At 50.7% G+C, this 18086-nt stretch overlaps 5 protein-coding genes across 5 annotated transcripts; 2 read left to right on the forward strand and 3 right to left on the reverse strand.

The window, feature by feature from the left end:
• Positions 1-427: 427 nt before the first annotated feature.
• BO83DRAFT_376926 (YggS family pyridoxal phosphate enzyme) lies at positions 428-1539 on the forward strand. The gene has a single exon (XM_025530860.1). The coding sequence runs from the start codon at positions 493-495 to the stop codon at positions 1309-1311; it is 819 nt and encodes a 272-aa protein (XP_025390336.1). The 5' UTR covers positions 428-492; the 3' UTR covers positions 1312-1539.
• BO83DRAFT_229655 (AP-2 complex subunit alpha) lies at positions 1392-4843 on the reverse strand. Its single transcript, XM_025526889.1, has 5 exons — positions 4736-4843; positions 4123-4668; positions 3726-4060; positions 1751-3669; positions 1392-1680 (listed from the first exon to the last, which is right to left on the reverse strand). The coding sequence occupies exons 2-5, from the start codon at positions 4572-4574 to the stop codon at positions 1573-1575; spliced, it is 2814 nt and encodes a 937-aa protein (XP_025390337.1). The 5' UTR covers positions 4575-4668; positions 4736-4843; the 3' UTR covers positions 1392-1572.
• A 634-nt stretch (positions 4844-5477) lies between these two features.
• BO83DRAFT_376927 (putative copper resistance protein Crd2) lies at positions 5478-6660 on the reverse strand. Its single transcript, XM_025530861.1, has 3 exons — positions 6217-6660; positions 6024-6119; positions 5478-5966 (listed from the first exon to the last, which is right to left on the reverse strand). The coding sequence occupies exons 1-3, from the start codon at positions 6374-6376 to the stop codon at positions 5890-5892; spliced, it is 333 nt and encodes a 110-aa protein (XP_025390338.1). The 5' UTR covers positions 6377-6660; the 3' UTR covers positions 5478-5889.
• A 1145-nt stretch (positions 6661-7805) lies between these two features.
• On the reverse strand, positions 7806-10139 carry BO83DRAFT_229691 (homeobox domain-containing protein). The gene is made up of 5 exons (XM_025526890.1): positions 9165-10139; positions 8970-9107; positions 8773-8905; positions 8268-8718; positions 7806-8210 (listed from the first exon to the last, which is right to left on the reverse strand). Exons 1-5 carry the CDS (start codon positions 9761-9763, stop codon positions 7840-7842), a joined length of 1692 nt encoding a protein of 563 aa, XP_025390339.1. The 5' UTR covers positions 9764-10139; the 3' UTR covers positions 7806-7839.
• A 5325-nt stretch (positions 10140-15464) lies between these two features.
• Positions 15465-16099, forward strand: BO83DRAFT_229723 (uncharacterized protein). The gene has a single exon (XM_025526891.1). The coding sequence runs from the start codon at positions 15623-15625 to the stop codon at positions 15974-15976; it is 354 nt and encodes a 117-aa protein (XP_025390340.1). The 5' UTR covers positions 15465-15622; the 3' UTR covers positions 15977-16099.
• The last annotated feature ends 1987 nt before the right edge of the window (positions 16100-18086 follow it).

Raw genomic sequence — 18086 nt, forward strand, 5'->3', positions numbered from 1 at the left:
CTGGGATCTGGAGGGGAGAGGGAATAATGACATCAAAGAGTGGCATAATAGTAGATCATCTAGAACAACACCACACACACACGTAACCTCGAACTCTAACCCCAAACCCATGGACTTTCGACTCTTCGAATCTGCAGAATGACGACACGACTGATTGATTAGTTAAGTTACTGATTCCTGATTAGTTAATCTGGAACTAATCAACTAGCTAAGCTTAGTTAGCACGAACTGTTTCCCCCCTCCCCCTCTTAGTCAGCCACGTGCTCTTCGGAACAATAAAGCCGAATCCGAATTGAACCTCACTTCATCACGTGTAACACTAACCCCAAAACCAGCCTAGCGTGGTAGCTCTGCATCGGCCCGAACAAGTCAATCTTATCATCACCTGTTACTGCTGAGACTTGGACTGTTCTATCTCCTCATCCAACCACCACGAACCAGAGATCCCATATAACACAACCCAACGGGGGAGGGAAAATAACTACTACAAAAATGACCACCTCAATCCGCCCCTCCACCCCCACCCGCACCACCACCCTCCTGACCAATCTCGCAACCGTAACAGCCCGCATCAACACTGCAACTACCTCATCTCCAAAAACCACCCCACCCCGTCTGGTCGCCGTCTCCAAACTCAAACCCGCCAGTGACATCCTCACCCTCCACACCACCAACCCACCTACACATCAAACCCACTTTGGCGAAAACTACCTCCAAGAACTCCAGGAGAAAGCCCGTCTCCTCCCCACCACCATAAAATGGCACTTCATCGGCGGCCTGCAGAGCAATAAATGCGTGACTCTGGCGCGGGATACCCCCGCGCTCTGGGCCGTCGAGAGCGTAGATAGTACCAAGAAGGCGTCGTTGTTGGATAAAGGGTGGGGGGAGAGGAGTGCTGAGGTGAAGGCGACGAATCATGAGGAGAGGTTGAGGGTGTTTGTGCAGGTGAATACCTCCGGGGAAGAGAATAAGAGTGGGGTTGAGCCGGGCGATGGCGCGCTGGAATTGTGTCGCTTTATTAGGGATAAGTGTCCCCGGTTGCGGTTGCAGGGGGTTATGACCATTGGGGCCATTGCCAGGTCGAAGGCTACCACGCCGGAGAATGAGAATGAGGATTTTGTGTGTCTGAGGGAGACCAGGGATCGTGTGGTCCAGGAGTTGGGCTTGCTGGGGGAGGAGGCCAAGTTGGAGTTGAGTATGGGTATGAGTGAGGATTTCGAGGGCGCTATTGCTCTGGGTAGTGATGAGGTTCGCGTTGGGACGACTATCTTTGGGGATAGGCCGCCCAAGGATCAGGCCAGGGTGGTTTGAGTCCATTAAAAGGTGTTACGATTCACGACGTGTTCTATAAGCATCATGCATCATTCTTAAGGGATGAAAAGAGATGGGAGAGGAAGGGAAACCAAGACAGTAAACTTCGACTGCTGCCTGTACATTAAGATGAAAGGAAAGAACAAGCGTCCCGCATGTCCCAGGTATATATGTGCGATATCAGTAATAAATACACCCCCCGCCATCTGCCACCTGGCGGAGTACGAAGAATCAAACATGCAGCATGACACACCCCGAGCATCATCGCCCACTGTCTCCTCGCTCTCCCTGTGACAGCTTCTGCTCCATCTGCTTGGCCAATGCCTGCGGCACCGATTCCTGTGTCGCGCGGATCGTGATTCGGTACATCTAAGTCATATAGTCAGCTCACTCCTTGCCGTCCTCGACGGGGTTGACATAGTGAAGGGAGCAAACTTACCGATCTCTCATAGTTGGGCTCCAGTCGCAGGAGACAGCCCGTCTTGCCCTCAGCAAACTGGTACACTGCACAGCCCACGATGTTCTTCGGATTCGGATCCACGTTGTCCAGGATCTTCCACCCAAAGCCTTCCACCACCCGTCGTGTAAACGACTCGCCAATTTCCTTGTGTCGCGCCGTAACGCCAAATGTTTTCTGTGCCTCCAGCGGGCCCCCACCAATTTGCCGCCAGCGCTTGAAGAAATCTTCTGCCGACAACGCCGATGGCTCCATGTATCGGTGCATGAGAATGGGCAGCTGTAACGTGTATGCCTGGAGCGCTCCCGCAAGATATGAAATGCGGATCGTCGGCGCTTCCGTGAAAGGCCCGCGCCCCTCAACCAAGAACGTCTGCTGCGTCTGACCCACGGCAGGCACCGATGGATCGGGAAGACTCTTCGTGTCAATCTTTAGGTTCGGTGCAGCCGGGTTATCCACCGTCGTCGTAAGGGACCCGATAGAGTAGGACGATTTATTAGAGATGTAGATCTTCACCACACCCATATGCCCCCGGTACTCGGAGCGCAGCCCAACTTGAATTTGCGCATCCTCGAACAGCACACCTTCGTCGCCAAAGTAGAGTCGGTTGTACCCGATATCCCAGTCCGGCGTGAGATGAGCCGCACTGGCCATGTTCGGCGGCGGGCCTGATGGGGCGCTGAGATCCAGTCCTGCTAGGTCGCCCGATGCCCCCGACGTGGCTGTCGTGCCATTGGCCCCGGTCTTGTGGCCATTGACGATTGTGGTGAAGCTGCGCTTCAGTCCCGTGTTCTGCGCCATGAGCACCTCTTGTTTGTCGGCGTTGGCATCCTTGCCGCCCACCACCCACGTCTTCTTCTCTGTCGTGCCGGCCGTCTTCTGGTGCAGCCGAGAGAGCAGAATCGAGGCGCGTTCCGAGAAGGGTGGCATCTCGTCGCACACCGTTCGCAGAAGGTCATCGGTGGGAAGCGTCGCCAGCGACAGGTATTCAAAAGCACGCTGCTGCAATTCAGAATCGGGGGAGTGGCTATACAAACGGAATATGTGCAGAAGTTGAGGTTTGATCTCGGGGAAGAGGTTGACAAATTTGACAAAGGAGGACAGAATCATCGCTCGTGTCGTGTCAGTGCTGGTGATCATCTTTGCTTGCAGCGCCAAGAACTGCTCAATGGGACTTGAGCCTTGATTGTCGGCGATCAGATGGCCAAATTCACCTAGAACATAGCATCCAATCTTCACCAAGCTCTCATGACAATCGGTCTTCAGATATCCAAGCAAGTTGTGTGCTGCATAAGCCTGCAGCTCTTCGTTGTTGGTCACGATCTGGATTACTCGTTGCCACACTTCGTCGTTGACATGATCTCCAGCCAGCGACAGAAGCTTAAGGGTCATGTCAATGTACCACTGCGCGTCGGTGGCATATTTCTCGGTGAGAATAGCAACCTTCAGCACCATCTCCTCGCGGATGGCGTAGTCGGCCGTCTGAAGGTAGCGCAGTAGCTCGTTCACAATCGGACCGGCGTTTGTGGTGTCGCACATACTATAAACCAAATCCAGACCTTTGCGCCGAACACTGATATCACGGTCCCGGAGCGATCCGAGAATGATATTCTGGTGCTTCTTGATAGGATCTAGAGTCTCGGCCCGAGCCGCGAAATGCGTCATGGCTTCCAACCCCAAGTACCGAACATTTGTTTCTCGCGACTGGATGTACTTTCCAAGACGTGTAGATATTTGCATCATAAGGCTGTGCTCGGTATCGAGATGGATGAGGAGATTGATCGCCTCGAAAAGAACGGCATTCTGGGCATTGTTCTGCTGGACATTCTTCGGTGCATCCATGGCCAAGTTCATGATTTGCTGTAGAGACTCACGGATAATCTCGCGAACATGGCTATCCTCTGTTCAGTAGTTTAGTGGCGCACATACAGCCGATAATGATACATGAAAGACATACCTGCTGGAGGATAGTACTGCAGCAACCGCAACAGCTTGACCTGAATCCAAGGACATGGCACGCGGTAGTAAAGGTAGTCGGAGGCAATGTCGTTATCTACCACTATCCTTTTCAGGCGATGTGCGGCCTTGACGTAGCAACCTTTGTACTCATCGGGTTTATCCTGGGCCAATGCCATTACAAGCGAGGTGACCGAAAGCGTGACACCCATATCGGGGTCATCCATCAAGGAGATTATCCGTTCCGCCCAAGCGTTCTGTACAATGTCGGGGAACTTGCGATACAGTCGAAGGAGGGTCAGCGCAGCCTTCTTCTTGACAAAGGCCTTGGAGGTACTAGATCCCAGTCAGTCAGACATGCAAAAGGCCGACGACAGAAGGACCGTAGAGGCACTCACGGGCTAATCAGGAGCCGATGGACATCTGTCGAAAGCGCCTCGCCCATTTCTCTTCCGCCGACGTTCGCAACCGCGTGCAAGGCTAGACAGTTATTCAACTCATTGTGATCTAACAGATCCTTCCGTATACTGTTGACAACCAGGTGGAGCAGTTCATGCTGCTCGTGTAAAAAGAGAGTGACCGCCAGGTAACCGATCTGCTTCTCGGAGTATTTGTTGGAGGAAATCAGGTTCACGGCCTCGAGGTGACCGAAGTCGACATCGTATCCTTGAATGTAGACGTAGAGCAACTTGCAAACGTATTTCTTCTTCTGATAACCATTTAAACTGCCACCCTTGAATTTCTGCCGAATGTTGGCCAATTCCTTATTCACCCGCTTCTCTTCGAGTTCGCGCGCTCTTGCATTTCGCAAGTCGGCGATGAACTGAACCAAACCTCGCATAGACGACATGTTGACCGATATAGCATATGACGTGAGAACAATTAAGGATCAATTATTAGAGCGGGAAATCAAATCGAGAGCTGTCGGATTCGTGGTTCTTGAACTTCACGGAGTCATGTAAGCGCAAACACCACGCTAGTGAGATTCCTCCAAATGAGTGTATTTCATACAATCATGTCCAGTCCCTCCTTTCGGGTTTGTTCGTTGTCAATTCCGCTTCAGTGGCTATGGTGCATGGAACATGGCGCAAGGGCAATGGTGAGCCAAGTGGAGGAGCCGAGATCTGGAGGAGGAGGGGAGGGGGGGGGGGGGGGGGAGGTGTTGGCCTTTCGGAGAACGCGCGACAGGGGGGAGGGTGGGACGGACAGTCGAATCGCAAATCGAGGGGTAGGGGGGACTGTCCAGGGAGTTAGAAGAGCAGGAAGATGGTGAAAAGCCCGGTAGATGGCTCCGATCAGAAGGTCGAGCTCTCTGGGACAGGGACGAGCAGATAGACGTGGAGGCAGTCCGGCAGCGGAAAGGAGGGAGAACGAGACCCTTTTGGCCCAGGAGGGAAGCTGCCTCAGCCACTTCCGCGGGCGATCCGGCGGAGATCGGGATAAACGTTGTTGCGCTGTGGCGGTGCACCCTGTCAACCCCATTTTTAGCATAGGAGGTGCTGTTTACCGTTCCGGAGGGAAAGTGAAGACAATCACTGTTTATTTTGAATTTCTATGTTGGACGATCGCTTGCTAAGCTATATCAATTTCTACGACAGTGGCGTTAAAATTCCAACACCCACCACCCACAAGTAGTATTTGCTCAGAGGAATGGTTCTAGATCTATGAAAACCTTATCGAATTTCAAGGCACTGCAATCGGGTGGGGATACTGCAGCAGAGACATCACTCCGCAGATTGATGAATCGCCCCTGCTATTTTTCATTTCCGCTCTTGGCTCAAATTGAGATTGTCCTTCTGCATGTCGGTGAGAGTAATCGCCCTGCTACTGGTGACGAAGAAACCAGGAAATTTTCGAGAAACAAGTCCTACACTCATCTCCCCATTAAATTCAGGTTTTCAGACAGTCATCGCATTAGGTATAATTCTAAGACATAATTGGACTCTTCGTCACTGATCCTGCGTAACCTCCCGCTTCCCCATGAGAATAGCCTATGGCAATGCAAAATAACCCAGAGTCAAACACCCACGCAACCATGAATTCGGACAATCTCAACCACCCGAAAACTCCGTAATGAACACCGATTACCCCAAGAAACATGCAATTTAGTAATACTCAAGAAGAGTTCGATCATGAACTTCCACACAAAGGTGTAGGAGTGGACTTTAAGCCCGAGTGGTGAAGTCAGTCTCGAGACCAACAGCAGCGTCAATGGCGCTGGCCTTCTCACAGGTGCAAGAAGCTAAGGTCTTTGTTAGCTCGGGTTCCTCTCGAAACCACCAGACACTTTAAAACTTACTGGAAGACCTCTTGCCGCATGGGCAGGCGGATCCCGTCACCGGGTGGTTCTCAGTTGCCGAACGTTCACAGGTACATTCTCCGGCAGGACGGGCTCCTGGAGATGATGTTAGCGATTGGTCCGCAGAAGCACCAGGCTAACGCATATGTGTCTCAAGTCTGCGTAGACAGGGAGGAAGGAGGAAATGACTTACTGCAAGAGCATCGGGCGCCGCTCACGGTGTTCTCGGTGGAAGCCTTGTTGCAGGTGCAGTGGAGGGCGTTTTGCTTGCCGCAGGAGCACTTGGCCTGGGCAGCGCAAACACAGCTGCCATCACCAGAGGTCTTGCAGCAGGTGGAGGAAGGGTGGACCATTTTGACTGGTAATTGATTTGACTGGAGAAAAGTAAAGAGACGAAAGACCGTTTGTTGTAATATAGTAGTTCTTGATCGGTAGACCGAGGGAGCAAGGACTATATATGACGTAATCAAGGACGGAGCGGAGACTAGTTAAGTAGTAGTCTTCTTCAAAGTATCGATCTTTCTAAGGCTTCACGAAGAACGTTTTGTGATCAAAGAGAACGAAGAGTGTGTAATATAAAGAAGCGATTCAAGTGGATTCCCAAGGCAGCGATAGATATCCGAATAATGTATTCTGAAGAAGCAAAGACGATGGGGTTGTAGCAGGGATTTATACTTGCCGCAGTCGAGTTCTGCTGAGCGGCGGATCGGGCGCGATTAGCAATGTCCGCGCTCTCATTGGCCCGGACGGGGGCGATCGCGGACTGCTAACCATCTCAAAGCATCAGACATTGCCTTTCGCCCTCTTCTGATTCGACAATGCCTCCCAATATGGATCAATGCTCAGGCAAGACAGATCGCTTGCGTTGGTAATCCACGAGCGTGGACTGGTGGTGGCATGTTTGCTTACTGCCCAGTCCTTCTTCAATCTTGAGCGTTGTCATTGGTCGCCGCACAACTACTTTAGTATTACTTTAGTATGGTACAGAATGATGATATCACCCCATTGGCACAGCAACTCACTTTGTCCTGAATCATTTGTTCAGGTACCCTCCGCCCTAGTAGGCAATAAATCACCTAGCCGGTGGATGTTCCAAACTCCCATCGAGGGTCGATCCGGGAACAAGCACCGACTGTTGGATCGGCGCGGGAGCTACAGCATATCTCCCGAGCAGTCAAATGCCGTAGACTCTATGCGGCGCTTACTAAGACCTCAATGTAGGAAAAGGTCGAAAAGCATTAGCAGGGAAGACAGTCTTGGAGATTGCACCATTCGCCGGTCGTTGCCAGTAGCTTGTATAACCTTTAAAAATTATCAACTAGAATATAATGTCCATGTACAGGTGTAAACCGACGGCAGCCTCCTTGAAAACCCCCCCGCCAAAAATATAAACACAAGCTAGGTGGGGAGCAAGACCAGAGAAACAGAACCAGCAAAGGAATGCACGCAGCCCGCCTAGAAGAATACAAAAACAAGAGAAGATTGGAGAGAAAACAGGCTGAAATCAGACGCCATTAATGACCCGCCCAAGAAAAGCTAGCTGATTTTGAAAAATACATGCATTTTTCCGCCTCCGAGATAATATGGAATGCAAGTGCAGAGGAAGCGGCCGAGAAAGAAAAGTCGGAAAAATGGGAAGGAGGAAAGAGATTAGGAGATAATAGTCAGGCTCCTGTAATGGGTGCAAAGCCAGGAGCCATAAGGAATGTATGTAACCGCAGCCGATTAAATGAGGTTAGAGTTCCGTAAGAATTATGGGATGCACTGCGATTGTTGAAGAATAATATGGGGCTTCCATTTCCACAGAAACCCTGCATTATAGGTAGTTTGCGTATTCAAAGGTTTGGCCGCCAAACTTGGCCCTGGCTGGGTCGATCAGCTGTGGAGGATGGTTCATTCGGTCTTCGGCGGAGGTCGTAACGGCCCCCTGAGCGGTATCGGAAGGAAATGAGGCGGGAAGACTCATGCTGGAAGCATTGGCTTGCGAGTATGGCATCGCGTGGCTGATGCCGTATGAATGATGGTCGTATGAGTAGGACCGGTAGTCAGGCGCGTCTGAGACTGGCACGGATTGTAGGGCAGGCATCTGCCGTCCATGCTGTTGTAAATGAGAGTTTATTTCCATGCCACCATACCCCTTGGGAGCTGGCATGGCCAATGAAGAATGATAGTTAGGTATTTGCTGGTCTGATGCCGGGATATGTCAATTTACTGCTCATCATGGCTGTAGAGGGAAAAACATACTGTGACTGTCCACATTGTAGTGGATTGACTGATCGGGTGGACCCGTGGGTGATACGGAGCCCTCTAACGCCCGCTGGTGATCGTATCCAACGACCATGCCGTTAGCTGGCCGACCCAATGCGTAGTCTACCGGACGGCGACCATAGGCCATGCTGGGATGGCTCAATGGCTCCACTCCAGGCCTCGAAAAGCGCCCAGGAAAGTTGAGTCCGCTATTGAAGGAGGACTCAGAAAAGCTGCTCGATCTGGGAAATGGGAAAGCACTGCGATTATGTCTGTGGAGGTCTGACAGTGCAGGGCCTCCTCTCCCGGGCATGACTCCAGGTTGAGCATAACTTTCGAAATGCCTGTCTGCAGCCGCCGAGAAACCATTTGTTGTTGAAGCCGAGCTCAGAGGGGATATAACATAGTCATCATCATTTAGTCGGGGCAGGCCATCTGTGAGTAACATCTTGAAGGAGTTAGAAGCAGGATTACGTGCCAGAAGGGTTCGGGGAGACGCAACTGGTGCCTCTGCTGGTGTTTTATGGTCGAACGGAGTGCGTAGCACTTGAGTGGTATCGAAATCGTCGGGCAACGCTCGAGATTTCAGGATACGCTCTCGGTCGTTGCTTGTAAGCCGCTTGAGTTTGGCACGTCTGCCACATATGCGTTAGTGACCATGTACGAGTGGCTTCTGTAAATATGAGTTGTGGGTAATACCTATTCTGGAACCACACCTGGACTTGCCGTGGAGTCAAACCGGGGATCTCTTTCGACAGTCGCTCCCGATGGGCGGCATCGGGATGAGCCTGACGTGTGAATTCACTCATCAAAAATCGAGTTTGGTTGTGAGTGAGTCTACAAAGAATTGTTAGTTCAGTACATAGCCTCTGATGAGATCAACCATTTGCTTACCGAAAGCGCTTCATCTTTTTCTTTTCACTTTTCGAATCTGATGACTGCTTCTTGTCACCGCCTACTGACGACCCTGCCCCATCATCGGAGGAGAGCATGTCGGCGTCACCATCATCCTTCTCCTTTTCATGCTGTAATGCAGCTTCCCTGTCCTTCTGCTCCGGCGTCTTCTGGGTTGTGACTTGGGGACTGGCTGTCTTTTGGGGCCTTGGGAGCTGAAGTTCGTCGTGACCGTGCTTCTCCACCTTCACACGTGAAGCATCGCCCTCTGGCTCTGTGTGCCGATTCTCACGATTGTCGACGGAAGCAGGCCCTGTAGAACGCTGCTGTACCGGGCTCGATACATTCGACGGAGCCGCAGCTGTGAAGGCATTCTCAGCCTTGAGCACAAGTGGTTGCATACCGGTGGTAGACGGCTTTGTTGGCTCGCCCTCCTTTTCCCACGACCCGGGCAGCCTGGACGGCAGGGCCCTCGGTCTTGACGATGGCTGCTCACTGTTCCAGGAAGCTGTCGACCAATGATTCGTTATGGCGGGCAAATGGGAAGTCGAAGGTGGCGACAACGAGGACAACCAGACACACGGTCCGCTGATTGACATGATAGAAGTAGGTTCTACTATGCCCAAGAGTGTCACAACGGTGCAAGTTTAGTGCAGGTAGGTCCAAAAGGACAGAAAGATCCGGTGCACTGCTGTATAAATCTGACTATGGATGGAAGCTGCGACCAGGATCGCAGCCAAGGGAGAGTAGGGTGGGTCTGCACCAGCAGTCGGGGCGCTTGTTGAAGAAGCGCAGGATCTCCGAGCCGTGGACCGCGAGATAAAGACGGAGGGAGGCAGAGAATAAGAACCTGTTGGCGGTCCTCTGCAGAAACTTAGGGAGTACGGAGTAAGGAGACAGAGAACAGATGGACACAAGGCAGGGTTGGCTGTGCTGATAGTAGTGAGATTTGTGGACAAGCCGCAACAGATGAACCACGCTGCTCTCCTACTTTAGACTGTTCCCCTTGACTTGCCCCCGAAACGATAAAGGAGAATCTCGGCCACCGCTGGGACCAACGGCGAACGGCAAGAAATGAAGGTCGATCCCTTTGCTGGGGCCTAGGATACGGCCGGGGCGGGGGGTGGGAAACACTACCGGACGGTGGGTAGAAGGTTATAGAGCAGATTAACCCGTGCTTAGCCCAACCCGGAAACAAAAGCACGATCACGGTAGTGGAAATAACGCAGGGCGTTAGACAAACGAAAGGCCTTGGTCACGGCCAACCAGAGATCCACTTTCAAGTTGGCCACCAAAAGTAAACAGCACTACAACCACCGTCGTCGTCGTCGTCGTCGTCTTCGGGCTAAAGATGCAACACCAAGGGCACACGACGGAAGGTTCGTCGGTGGACGAGTGTCGGACCTCTGAGGAACGAATGGCCTTCAGTCCTGGATACAGGGAGTATTGGCCAACGATAGGCAGATGCTTGATGCTAACGCGGAGGAACAAACTCAAAAAAAGAGTGTGTGGGAGAATTGGGGAAATGAAAAATAAAATAAAAAAAAAAACAAAATAAAACGAATGGAGAGAAATAAGATAAAGGAACGAGCGTCAGAAAACAGGAAATTGGATTGAACGGGCCACAGCTTAGATGTTCGGTACTCGAAGATCTGGCACCATACTACAAGTGTCAACCCAACTTAATTCCCCAGAGGTAGGTAGGTGTACATCAGGCTGAGAGCCAAAAGAGAGAGTGAGAGTGAGAGAGAAAGAGAAGCAATGGAAATGATGGGAAAGAAAGGAACGGGGATCGGAGATGTTTCCAGGTTGGACCAGCTCCCAGTCCAATGCCCTAGTAGATCGCAGGACGACTAGTAGTGTACCCCTCTGGGCTAGACAGCAGAACCAGCAGTAGTAGGCCCGGATGTTGTCATCGGACGTACTGGCCAACGAAGGTGCCTATGATCACCACGCTTTTTTGAGGGCAGCAGGTAGTCCGCAGCTTGAACGTCACGGAGGGGGTGAGAAGACTATGAGTTGTGCCTTACTATTCGATAGGGGTTTGAACCACGGTTGCGCAGCCGCGTTTGATCTGATATGGAGGACAGACGGGAAGAGAAGCAAGAAAAAATGAGATAAAATGGGAGAATTAAAAAAATAGAAGAAAATAAAAATGAAAAATAAAAAATATATAGAAAAAAAATCAAAATCCAAAACAAAATAAAATAAATAAAATTAAGGTGGAAGACGGGAAGAGATCGAGGATGGCATGTGCAGTGGGTATCATGGATGGAAAGACAGCAACATCACGGTACATCATTAAAGTAAAAGTGGCGAACTGATAATCCACAAGAGGCCAAACCGACTCGGGCAAACCTGAATAACAGCCCTGTACCCGGTAATTCAGTGACTAGACAAGAGGGCCGCCAGCTCGTGATCGTTCATGAGCGAGGTGCTTCTTCAGTCCAGGTAACGGGTAAATTTCTCATGCATGGAGTGGACGAAACAACCATCGACCGTTTCCAGTAATCTCCATCCGGCATACTCTATTGCTCGTAAATTTTCCGACGTGGAACCGGCAACCCCGTCCGCGGTCCATTGCATCCCACCGTGCGGGTCAGTGGAAGTCTGGGACGCTGAGATTTCCCTAGCTCGAAACCCGCAAACCAGCGTGTGCTTGTCAGCCAACCGCGGCCTCTCATGGGGCAATACTGCATATTACAGAATACTAGACCCTGGTCGCCGGCCTGGAGCCTGTCCTGAGTCATCCGAGACAACCGTCCCTGCTACAGAAGCGGCGGCAGTAGGCACACCATGTGGGAGACTTAGTCTACCGACAGCACTAGTCGGGCGTTGGCTCCATTATCCGCCGGACACCGGTCATGGATCGAGGCAGACGGATTAGGTTCGGAGCCACTTAGCGAACTATCCGCCACCAGCCAGGGAAGACGTTCAGGTGATTTGTTGGAGATGCATGGGAGTCCGAGCTGACGGATGAGCCTTTGAGGAGCCAAGAAAGATAAACAGGGGTCAGGGATTTAAATTGAAAGGGGTGATGGGTTTGAACAACACAATTAAAGGTAATAAAGTCTAGGAACGACCCCCCTTCAACAGGGGCAAAGGACGAAGGACTGGCGCGAAGTGGCTATGGTGGAGGCCGGCAGCCATGGAATGATAGCAGCTTCTCACTTCTTGGGACCGATTTGCACCATCCTGGATAGCGTAGCTGTCACCCATCTTAGGTGCCGACATGGATCGGACAGAATGATGATTATAGTAGTAGTAATAGTGGCATGCCTGTACGGAGGAGTTGCTACTGAGGTCAGGAAGTGCATTTCCGTCGGTCCCACTGCGCCAAACGGACGGGCAGGACGGAGTACCGACGAAGTACAAAGATCGTGTATATGGTACGTGGAGTTGTCGAAAGAATGACTATCTTGGGTTGGCAGTCCAAGGACTGGCAAATGGGGCTGACCTGGTTCGACAACCTTTTTGACCCAAGGAAGCTTAGACAGGGGAGAGAGGGGGAAGGGGGGGGGTAAGGGGAGAGAGGTGTTGTTGGGTGGGTGAATGGATGGATGAAAAGGATAGGCAGGGTTTGCGGAGAAACCGATGAATGTTGTGTCCGAGAATTCGAACCTCTCGCGGCCGAAGCAGAAGCGGTACGGCGAATTGCAGTCGCGCCGTCGTGGTTAGCGCCAGTGGACTGGCTAGAAACTAGCGTGTCTGTTAGGATCCTGAGGAACGAGGCTGGAATGCACCGGAACGCCAGTCAGGGCCACCAGGCGGACCTTGCACCAGGCGAGCTGAACGGGCTTTGAACCGAGCGTGACGCTAAAAGCCTTGCAGTCAACGGTTGTCGACCGTGGCGGATTTCATGTGCCCTCTCCACCGGACAGAAGAAAAGAGGGGTGGGAATTATGGGAAAGAAACGGACGGATTGGAAGTGGAAAGCCCTCCTGCTCCACTTCAGACGCTTGTATGAAACAACTCGGGTGATATTCGGCAAGGAAAATAAAGAGAAAAGTTGAAGAGAGGAAGGTATAGAAAGTACTTACCCAATTGTGGCTTACTTTTAAAAACAGAAGGTAGTGACGCCGGGGGGGGCACAGAGTAGCATCTATACAGATGATCCGAGCGGGGGGTGGGCGATGGAAGACCAAAGGAAGATGGGAAGAGGAGGAGGAAGAGGAAGTCAGGTCAGTTTTTTGGGTGGAAAAAGCAAGTGGTGAACTTTCACAGGCTGGCTGGGCTGCAGGGTAGTGGAAGGAGAAGGAGCGATGGGTGGGGTCACGAGCGAATGAGACGGCAGAACAATGTGACCCGGGTACCTTGGTCTAACTGAAAGTAGATTGGTATAGATACTTAGTACTGGCTGTACTGGAGGTACCTGCTCTCCCAGTATTTACTACCAGAAAACACTAGAGTTACTGATAGGTGTTCAGTACCACAAGGTACCATACCATTTACTACTGCTACTATGTACTTACTTACCAATTGGCCTCGTTCCCAAGGAACCTACGATCTGCCACCTACGCAGCATAGTGAACCTTGTACCTATGGAAGGATAAGAGGGGATTCGAGTATTCGTAACTTTTTTGCCTAAACTGGTTTAGATAGCTATGACTATGTTTCTGTTTGATTCTGTGGGGAAAAGGGAAATTTGAAGAAATTGCAAAAGACAACAAATTAATCGGGATAGTTAATTAGATGGAGGACGACAGGAAGACGGGAACATATTGCACTGGATACTAACTAATATCCTGATCAGTTCCGGTAAAATTTCAGCAGTGATCCTTATCATGATGATGTCTGCCGCAGGTACGGAGGATACTCTCTTCCGATCAACTACACGGAATTACCCAAAAAGAAAAACAAATAAAATCCATCTAGCCAATAGGCTGCCCGATCGGAAGGGGATCAAAAGATTTGACGAAAGCGAATGAGGGGAAAAGAAAGAAGGAAAGAAAAGACAAAAAGGCACAACCGCAGGGACAGGGACAAGACGGCCATTGAACGATTCCGACAGGTGGAAATCCCCACTTGGGGTGGGTCGACGGGGTGCGCAACCAAGTCCGTCTTACTAGCCTTAACTGACTAAACCACTTCCTACAAAGTACTTACTAAAGAATAAGGATGGAGACATTCAGCAGGCTGTCTGCCTCCTTCATTGGCCCAAGGTAATTTCACCGATAATCAGACAATCAACAATGGATCGTTATTATCCAGATTGAAGGGTGACTGGTGGAATTCCAACTGGAGTTGTACTGACTTGCTTCATTTCATTTCATTTCCATTACCCTTCTGCAAGCGCCCTACTATCGGAGCCCTGCAGTGCCACCTGCCTCTAGTAGATAGGTGTTCACAAGATACTGAGTACTACTATCAAAACAAGCACAGCTTGGCGAACATTTCGTATTGCTACACTTCAAAGTGCGCTCCTGAATATACCAACTGCAGTGGATTGAATGGCTAGCTGCCGAATGAGCATCAAAATCTCCAGTGATCTGGAGTTTACTACTACGCGGCAGAGTAGTAGGAGTAGTTGTCTCGGCAGATTTCAGTGCGACATGATTGTTAGGTTATCCTGGTTTATGCCGATCAATGACGCGCATTCTATATGTGTTTGACTCGGTGGAGGGGATTTTATCCACAGTCCTGAGCAGACAGGTTCCTATCTGGGAGTACGGAGTACGCCGGAGTATTTGATACATCGACATCTGCAAGGCGTGCATGATGCATTCATGAATCAGAACCAGTGCTGACCTGGTCGCAATGATAGGTCAAAGCTGAGAGGATAACATTTGGTGTGGTAGCCAATTAGATGCTTGGGATGTTGAAAAAAACAAATTTGAAAGAGATATTCTTCTTAACATCAATCAATGTCCAAGAAATCCAATCTTTTGGGACCCAACGAGGCGGGGGCGAAAGGGAAATGAGCAGAAGCGAGCTAGGGAACGATAATAGGGCTGTATTGAAACCAGAAAACCAAAAGATTAGTGCGCCTGTCATGAGTAAGTACATACTATCTACGCACCACGTAGTACTACGTAGACATCTGGCAGCAAGTGTATCACGTCCTGCTTCGGTTCAAACGGGGACACGGCATAATGCGATGCCTCCTCCCCTGACTCTGGGAATACAGAACGACGGACTATGAACTGACGCAAGTGAAACTGAAAGACCCAGACAAATGAATAAGATCCCGCGCGACGATTGCCCGATGGATAAGTTTTTACGCCTGGATGGTAGGGTTTACTCCTGCTTTTCGTAGGCATCGACTAAAAAGCAGGCTGTGTGGAAAGAGTGCGTCGTCGTGTTTCAACCCCAACCTTAGATAGGAAAGACCGAGGTTTAGGGATCCAGAGTGTAATTTCTTCTTTCTCTCGGAGCTCGCTTGAGAGTTCGGCCGCAAGCCAAAGCATCATCAAATCTGGCTTGTTCATGACGATGATTCGGTCGGTTGGGTCTGCATCATGCATTGCTCCCTCTCCCGAAAAATTCGCTTTCTATCTCTAATTTCTCAGTCAACCCTGGCCCTTTTTTGTCTTACTGGCGTAACTGCAAAGGACCGATCTGCTGGACCCTCAGCTCCTGCTGGCTGGATAGTGGATCCCTCGCGCGTCTGCGATCTCGGGGGCCCTATTATTCACAGTAGGCATTCGAATGAGCATCTCGGGAAATACCTGGTGTGGATAATCCATGGCATGATCCTTCAGCTCAGCACGGGAGCCGCCACCCACGGCGGTAGCGAAAGGTTGAGACTGGAGGAGGGAAGAAGAGGGCCATCGTGGGCAGTGGATCGAAGCTCCAGAAGAGGATCCAGCTGAGCCCGTCTCTGAGCCATGAGCCTTTTCGCCCTTTTTTCGACGTGTAGCAAGTTGGCAACGGTGCGGGGAAAGAAGATCCCAAAGCAAATCGCGGCCGATCGAGCGAACCCGAGTGGATGCGAAGAGATTGGGGAGGACCAACTTTAATTTCTCTCTTAAGGCTTTTCAAGTCATAAGAAACGCCATCGCGGGCCCCTTCAATTTTACCTGGAGCACCGACAAGGCTTTTCCCGAAATCACGGGAGTTTAATAAACGATCATATTATTATTGCCATCGATCGTGAAGGATGGGCGCCAGATGGAACGGAAGGAGAGGATGAGCAGAATGCAGAATGATAACTAGACTAGTCTCCTCCTCTGGCTTGGGGCTAATGACCTTTCTAGGAACGGCGGTGGATAAGCGCCAATGCCTTCCATTACGCAAGCTCCGCGGGGGCGGCCGTCAACAAGTTTCGAATACCACGCACAAATTAAATTAACTTAAGACATTGTATCGGCTGGTGTGGATAGGAACGGCTGGCTGGGTTGGCTAGTTCACCATTCTCATCTTTCTCATGGTAGTCATTTTCTGAGGTCCCCAAAGTGCAAACAATGGCATTCACTAAACCACAATAATGATGATGGCAACAGTTCAAGAGTGAGCAGAAGACACAACCAACAATTACAATAATAAACAACAATCTCAAGGACCATTGCATGACTCGGGTCGCTACCGGGATCCATATCCTAGTCTAATCGAGCCAGGTTCCGGAAGCCATCCATACTTTTTCCATGGCTCCAGCGCATCTGGTCCGTGCGGGTCATCATCGGCTTTAACATGAAACATCGTTTACAACGGGATTCCATGGGTCCGTTCATGCTCCTTCCTTGGACATCTCACTGTCTTCGATGATTCCATCTGCCCAATTCCTCTCAAGCTCCTTTCCACCCCTGAACCATACACGTATTGGACTTGCAATCTAGTACGGAGATAAATGGTACTCATATTAATGAAGTCTTCATCCACACAAGGTCAGAAAAAGGGGGCTGAAAAGGGGGAGTATAGGAAAGTGAAAGTGAAAGCCGAAAGACACTGAACACTACGTACGATCGGTAACGATGTCATGGATATGAAATCATGACTCTCAGGGCCGTGATCCGGTCAGTATCGTCAATTGACGTCTATGCTTTAGCCATCATCGATCTGGCAGCCCTCACTCGGTAGAACCAGATCCTTGATCCCGGCAAGCCAAGCAGCGGTTATTTTGCTTTATCCGATCATCATCAGTCGGGGTCATCTACTAGTCACTACTCGGTAACTATCTACTGTGTCGGAGCTGCTGGGTTACTACGGTATTGCACCGGCCACCAGTACGCTATTTACCCAGTAGTTGCACATCGATCACGACCACTTCTCTACTAGTCTATACTACACTAGGCAATAAATTTACTTCGCCTGGCCTGTGGATGTCCCTGGGGGTCTGACTGAAAAAAAATGATCGGCCTCGCGATCCGTCCAGAAGGACCCTGACGACAAGTCATACATTTGGCCCTATCTCCCCCCCCGACTGGGCCTCCTCTAATTTAACGAATTGGAGCCAAATGGATAGGTCGTCTTGACACTTGATTGCATTATTGCTCTTTGAAACTTAAGGCAATATTCTAGATGCGCGCACTGGCCCCAGCCATGGCACTGCAATCTCGCATGACAGGTTTTTCTCCGGGAAAGCCCAACTCCATCCGCGAACCCACAGCGCTGTCAAGCCGTCGTGCGAGTGCCCTCCTCCTGTCTCGAACAACAGGACCGAGCTTGATGAGATTATGCAGGAACTCCCCAGTGCAATTAAAGTTGCTGATCAAGGAGGGTTTTGTCCCCTCATAGCTTAAAGCTTTGGATCACAATCGACTAAAGGGGTGCTTTCATTATTCAGTACGCTGACTATCCTGATCACCCGAAGACCACCCGATGTGGCCACTTGCAGTCGTGCACACAATTTTGCACACGCTCTTACTCGAAAACGTCAGAGGGATCCCCCAGTCGCGCCTGCGGTGGATGCCCGGTGACCTTCAATTTCCGGTGGACGACGCTATCATGCAGTCCACAGCTTCCCACCTCTTCTTTACCCCCTCC

Source organism: Aspergillus eucalypticola (genome assembly GCF_003184535.1).
Source record: "Aspergillus eucalypticola CBS 122712 chromosome Unknown BO83scaffold_7, whole genome shotgun sequence".
Taxonomy (NCBI): domain Eukaryota; kingdom Fungi; phylum Ascomycota; class Eurotiomycetes; order Eurotiales; family Aspergillaceae; genus Aspergillus; species Aspergillus eucalypticola.

Bases quoted from the DNA above. Each gene is read 5' to 3' on its own strand.
- BO83DRAFT_229723 (XM_025526891.1), top strand. From the start codon at position 15,623: ATGCATTGCTCCCTCTCCCGAAAAATTCGCTTTCTATCTCTAATTTCT.
- BO83DRAFT_229655 (XM_025526889.1), bottom strand. From the start codon at position 4,574: ATGTCGTCTATGCGAGGTTTGGTTCAGTTCATCGCCGACTTGCGAAAT. The intron at 4,061-4,122 runs GTGAGTGCCTCT...ACTGGGATCTAG, and splicing joins CATCGGCTCCTGATTAGCCC to TACCTCCAAGGCCTTTGTCA. The intron at 3,670-3,725 runs GTATGTCTTTCA...ACTACTGAACAG, and splicing joins GCAGTACTATCCTCCAGCAG to AGGATAGCCATGTTCGCGAG.
- BO83DRAFT_229691 (XM_025526890.1), bottom strand. From the start codon at position 9,763: ATGTCAATCAGCGGACCGTGTGTCTGGTTGTCCTCGTTGTCGCCACCT. The intron at 9,108-9,164 runs GTAAGCAAATGG...AATTCTTTGTAG, and splicing joins AAAAAGATGAAGCGCTTTCG to ACTCACTCACAACCAAACTC. The intron at 8,211-8,267 runs GTATGTTTTTCC...TCCCGGCATCAG, and splicing joins CTACAATGTGGACAGTCACA to ACCAGCAAATACCTAACTAT.
- BO83DRAFT_376927 (XM_025530861.1), bottom strand. From the start codon at position 6,376: ATGGTCCACCCTTCCTCCACCTGCTGCAAGACCTCTGGTGATGGCAGC. The intron at 6,120-6,216 runs GTAAGTCATTTC...CATCATCTCCAG, and splicing joins CGGCGCCCGATGCTCTTGCA to GAGCCCGTCCTGCCGGAGAA. The intron at 5,967-6,023 runs GTAAGTTTTAAA...CAAAGACCTTAG, and splicing joins ATGCGGCAAGAGGTCTTCCA to CTTCTTGCACCTGTGAGAAG.
- BO83DRAFT_376926 (XM_025530860.1), top strand. From the start codon at position 493: ATGACCACCTCAATCCGCCCCTCCACCCCCACCCGCACCACCACCCTC.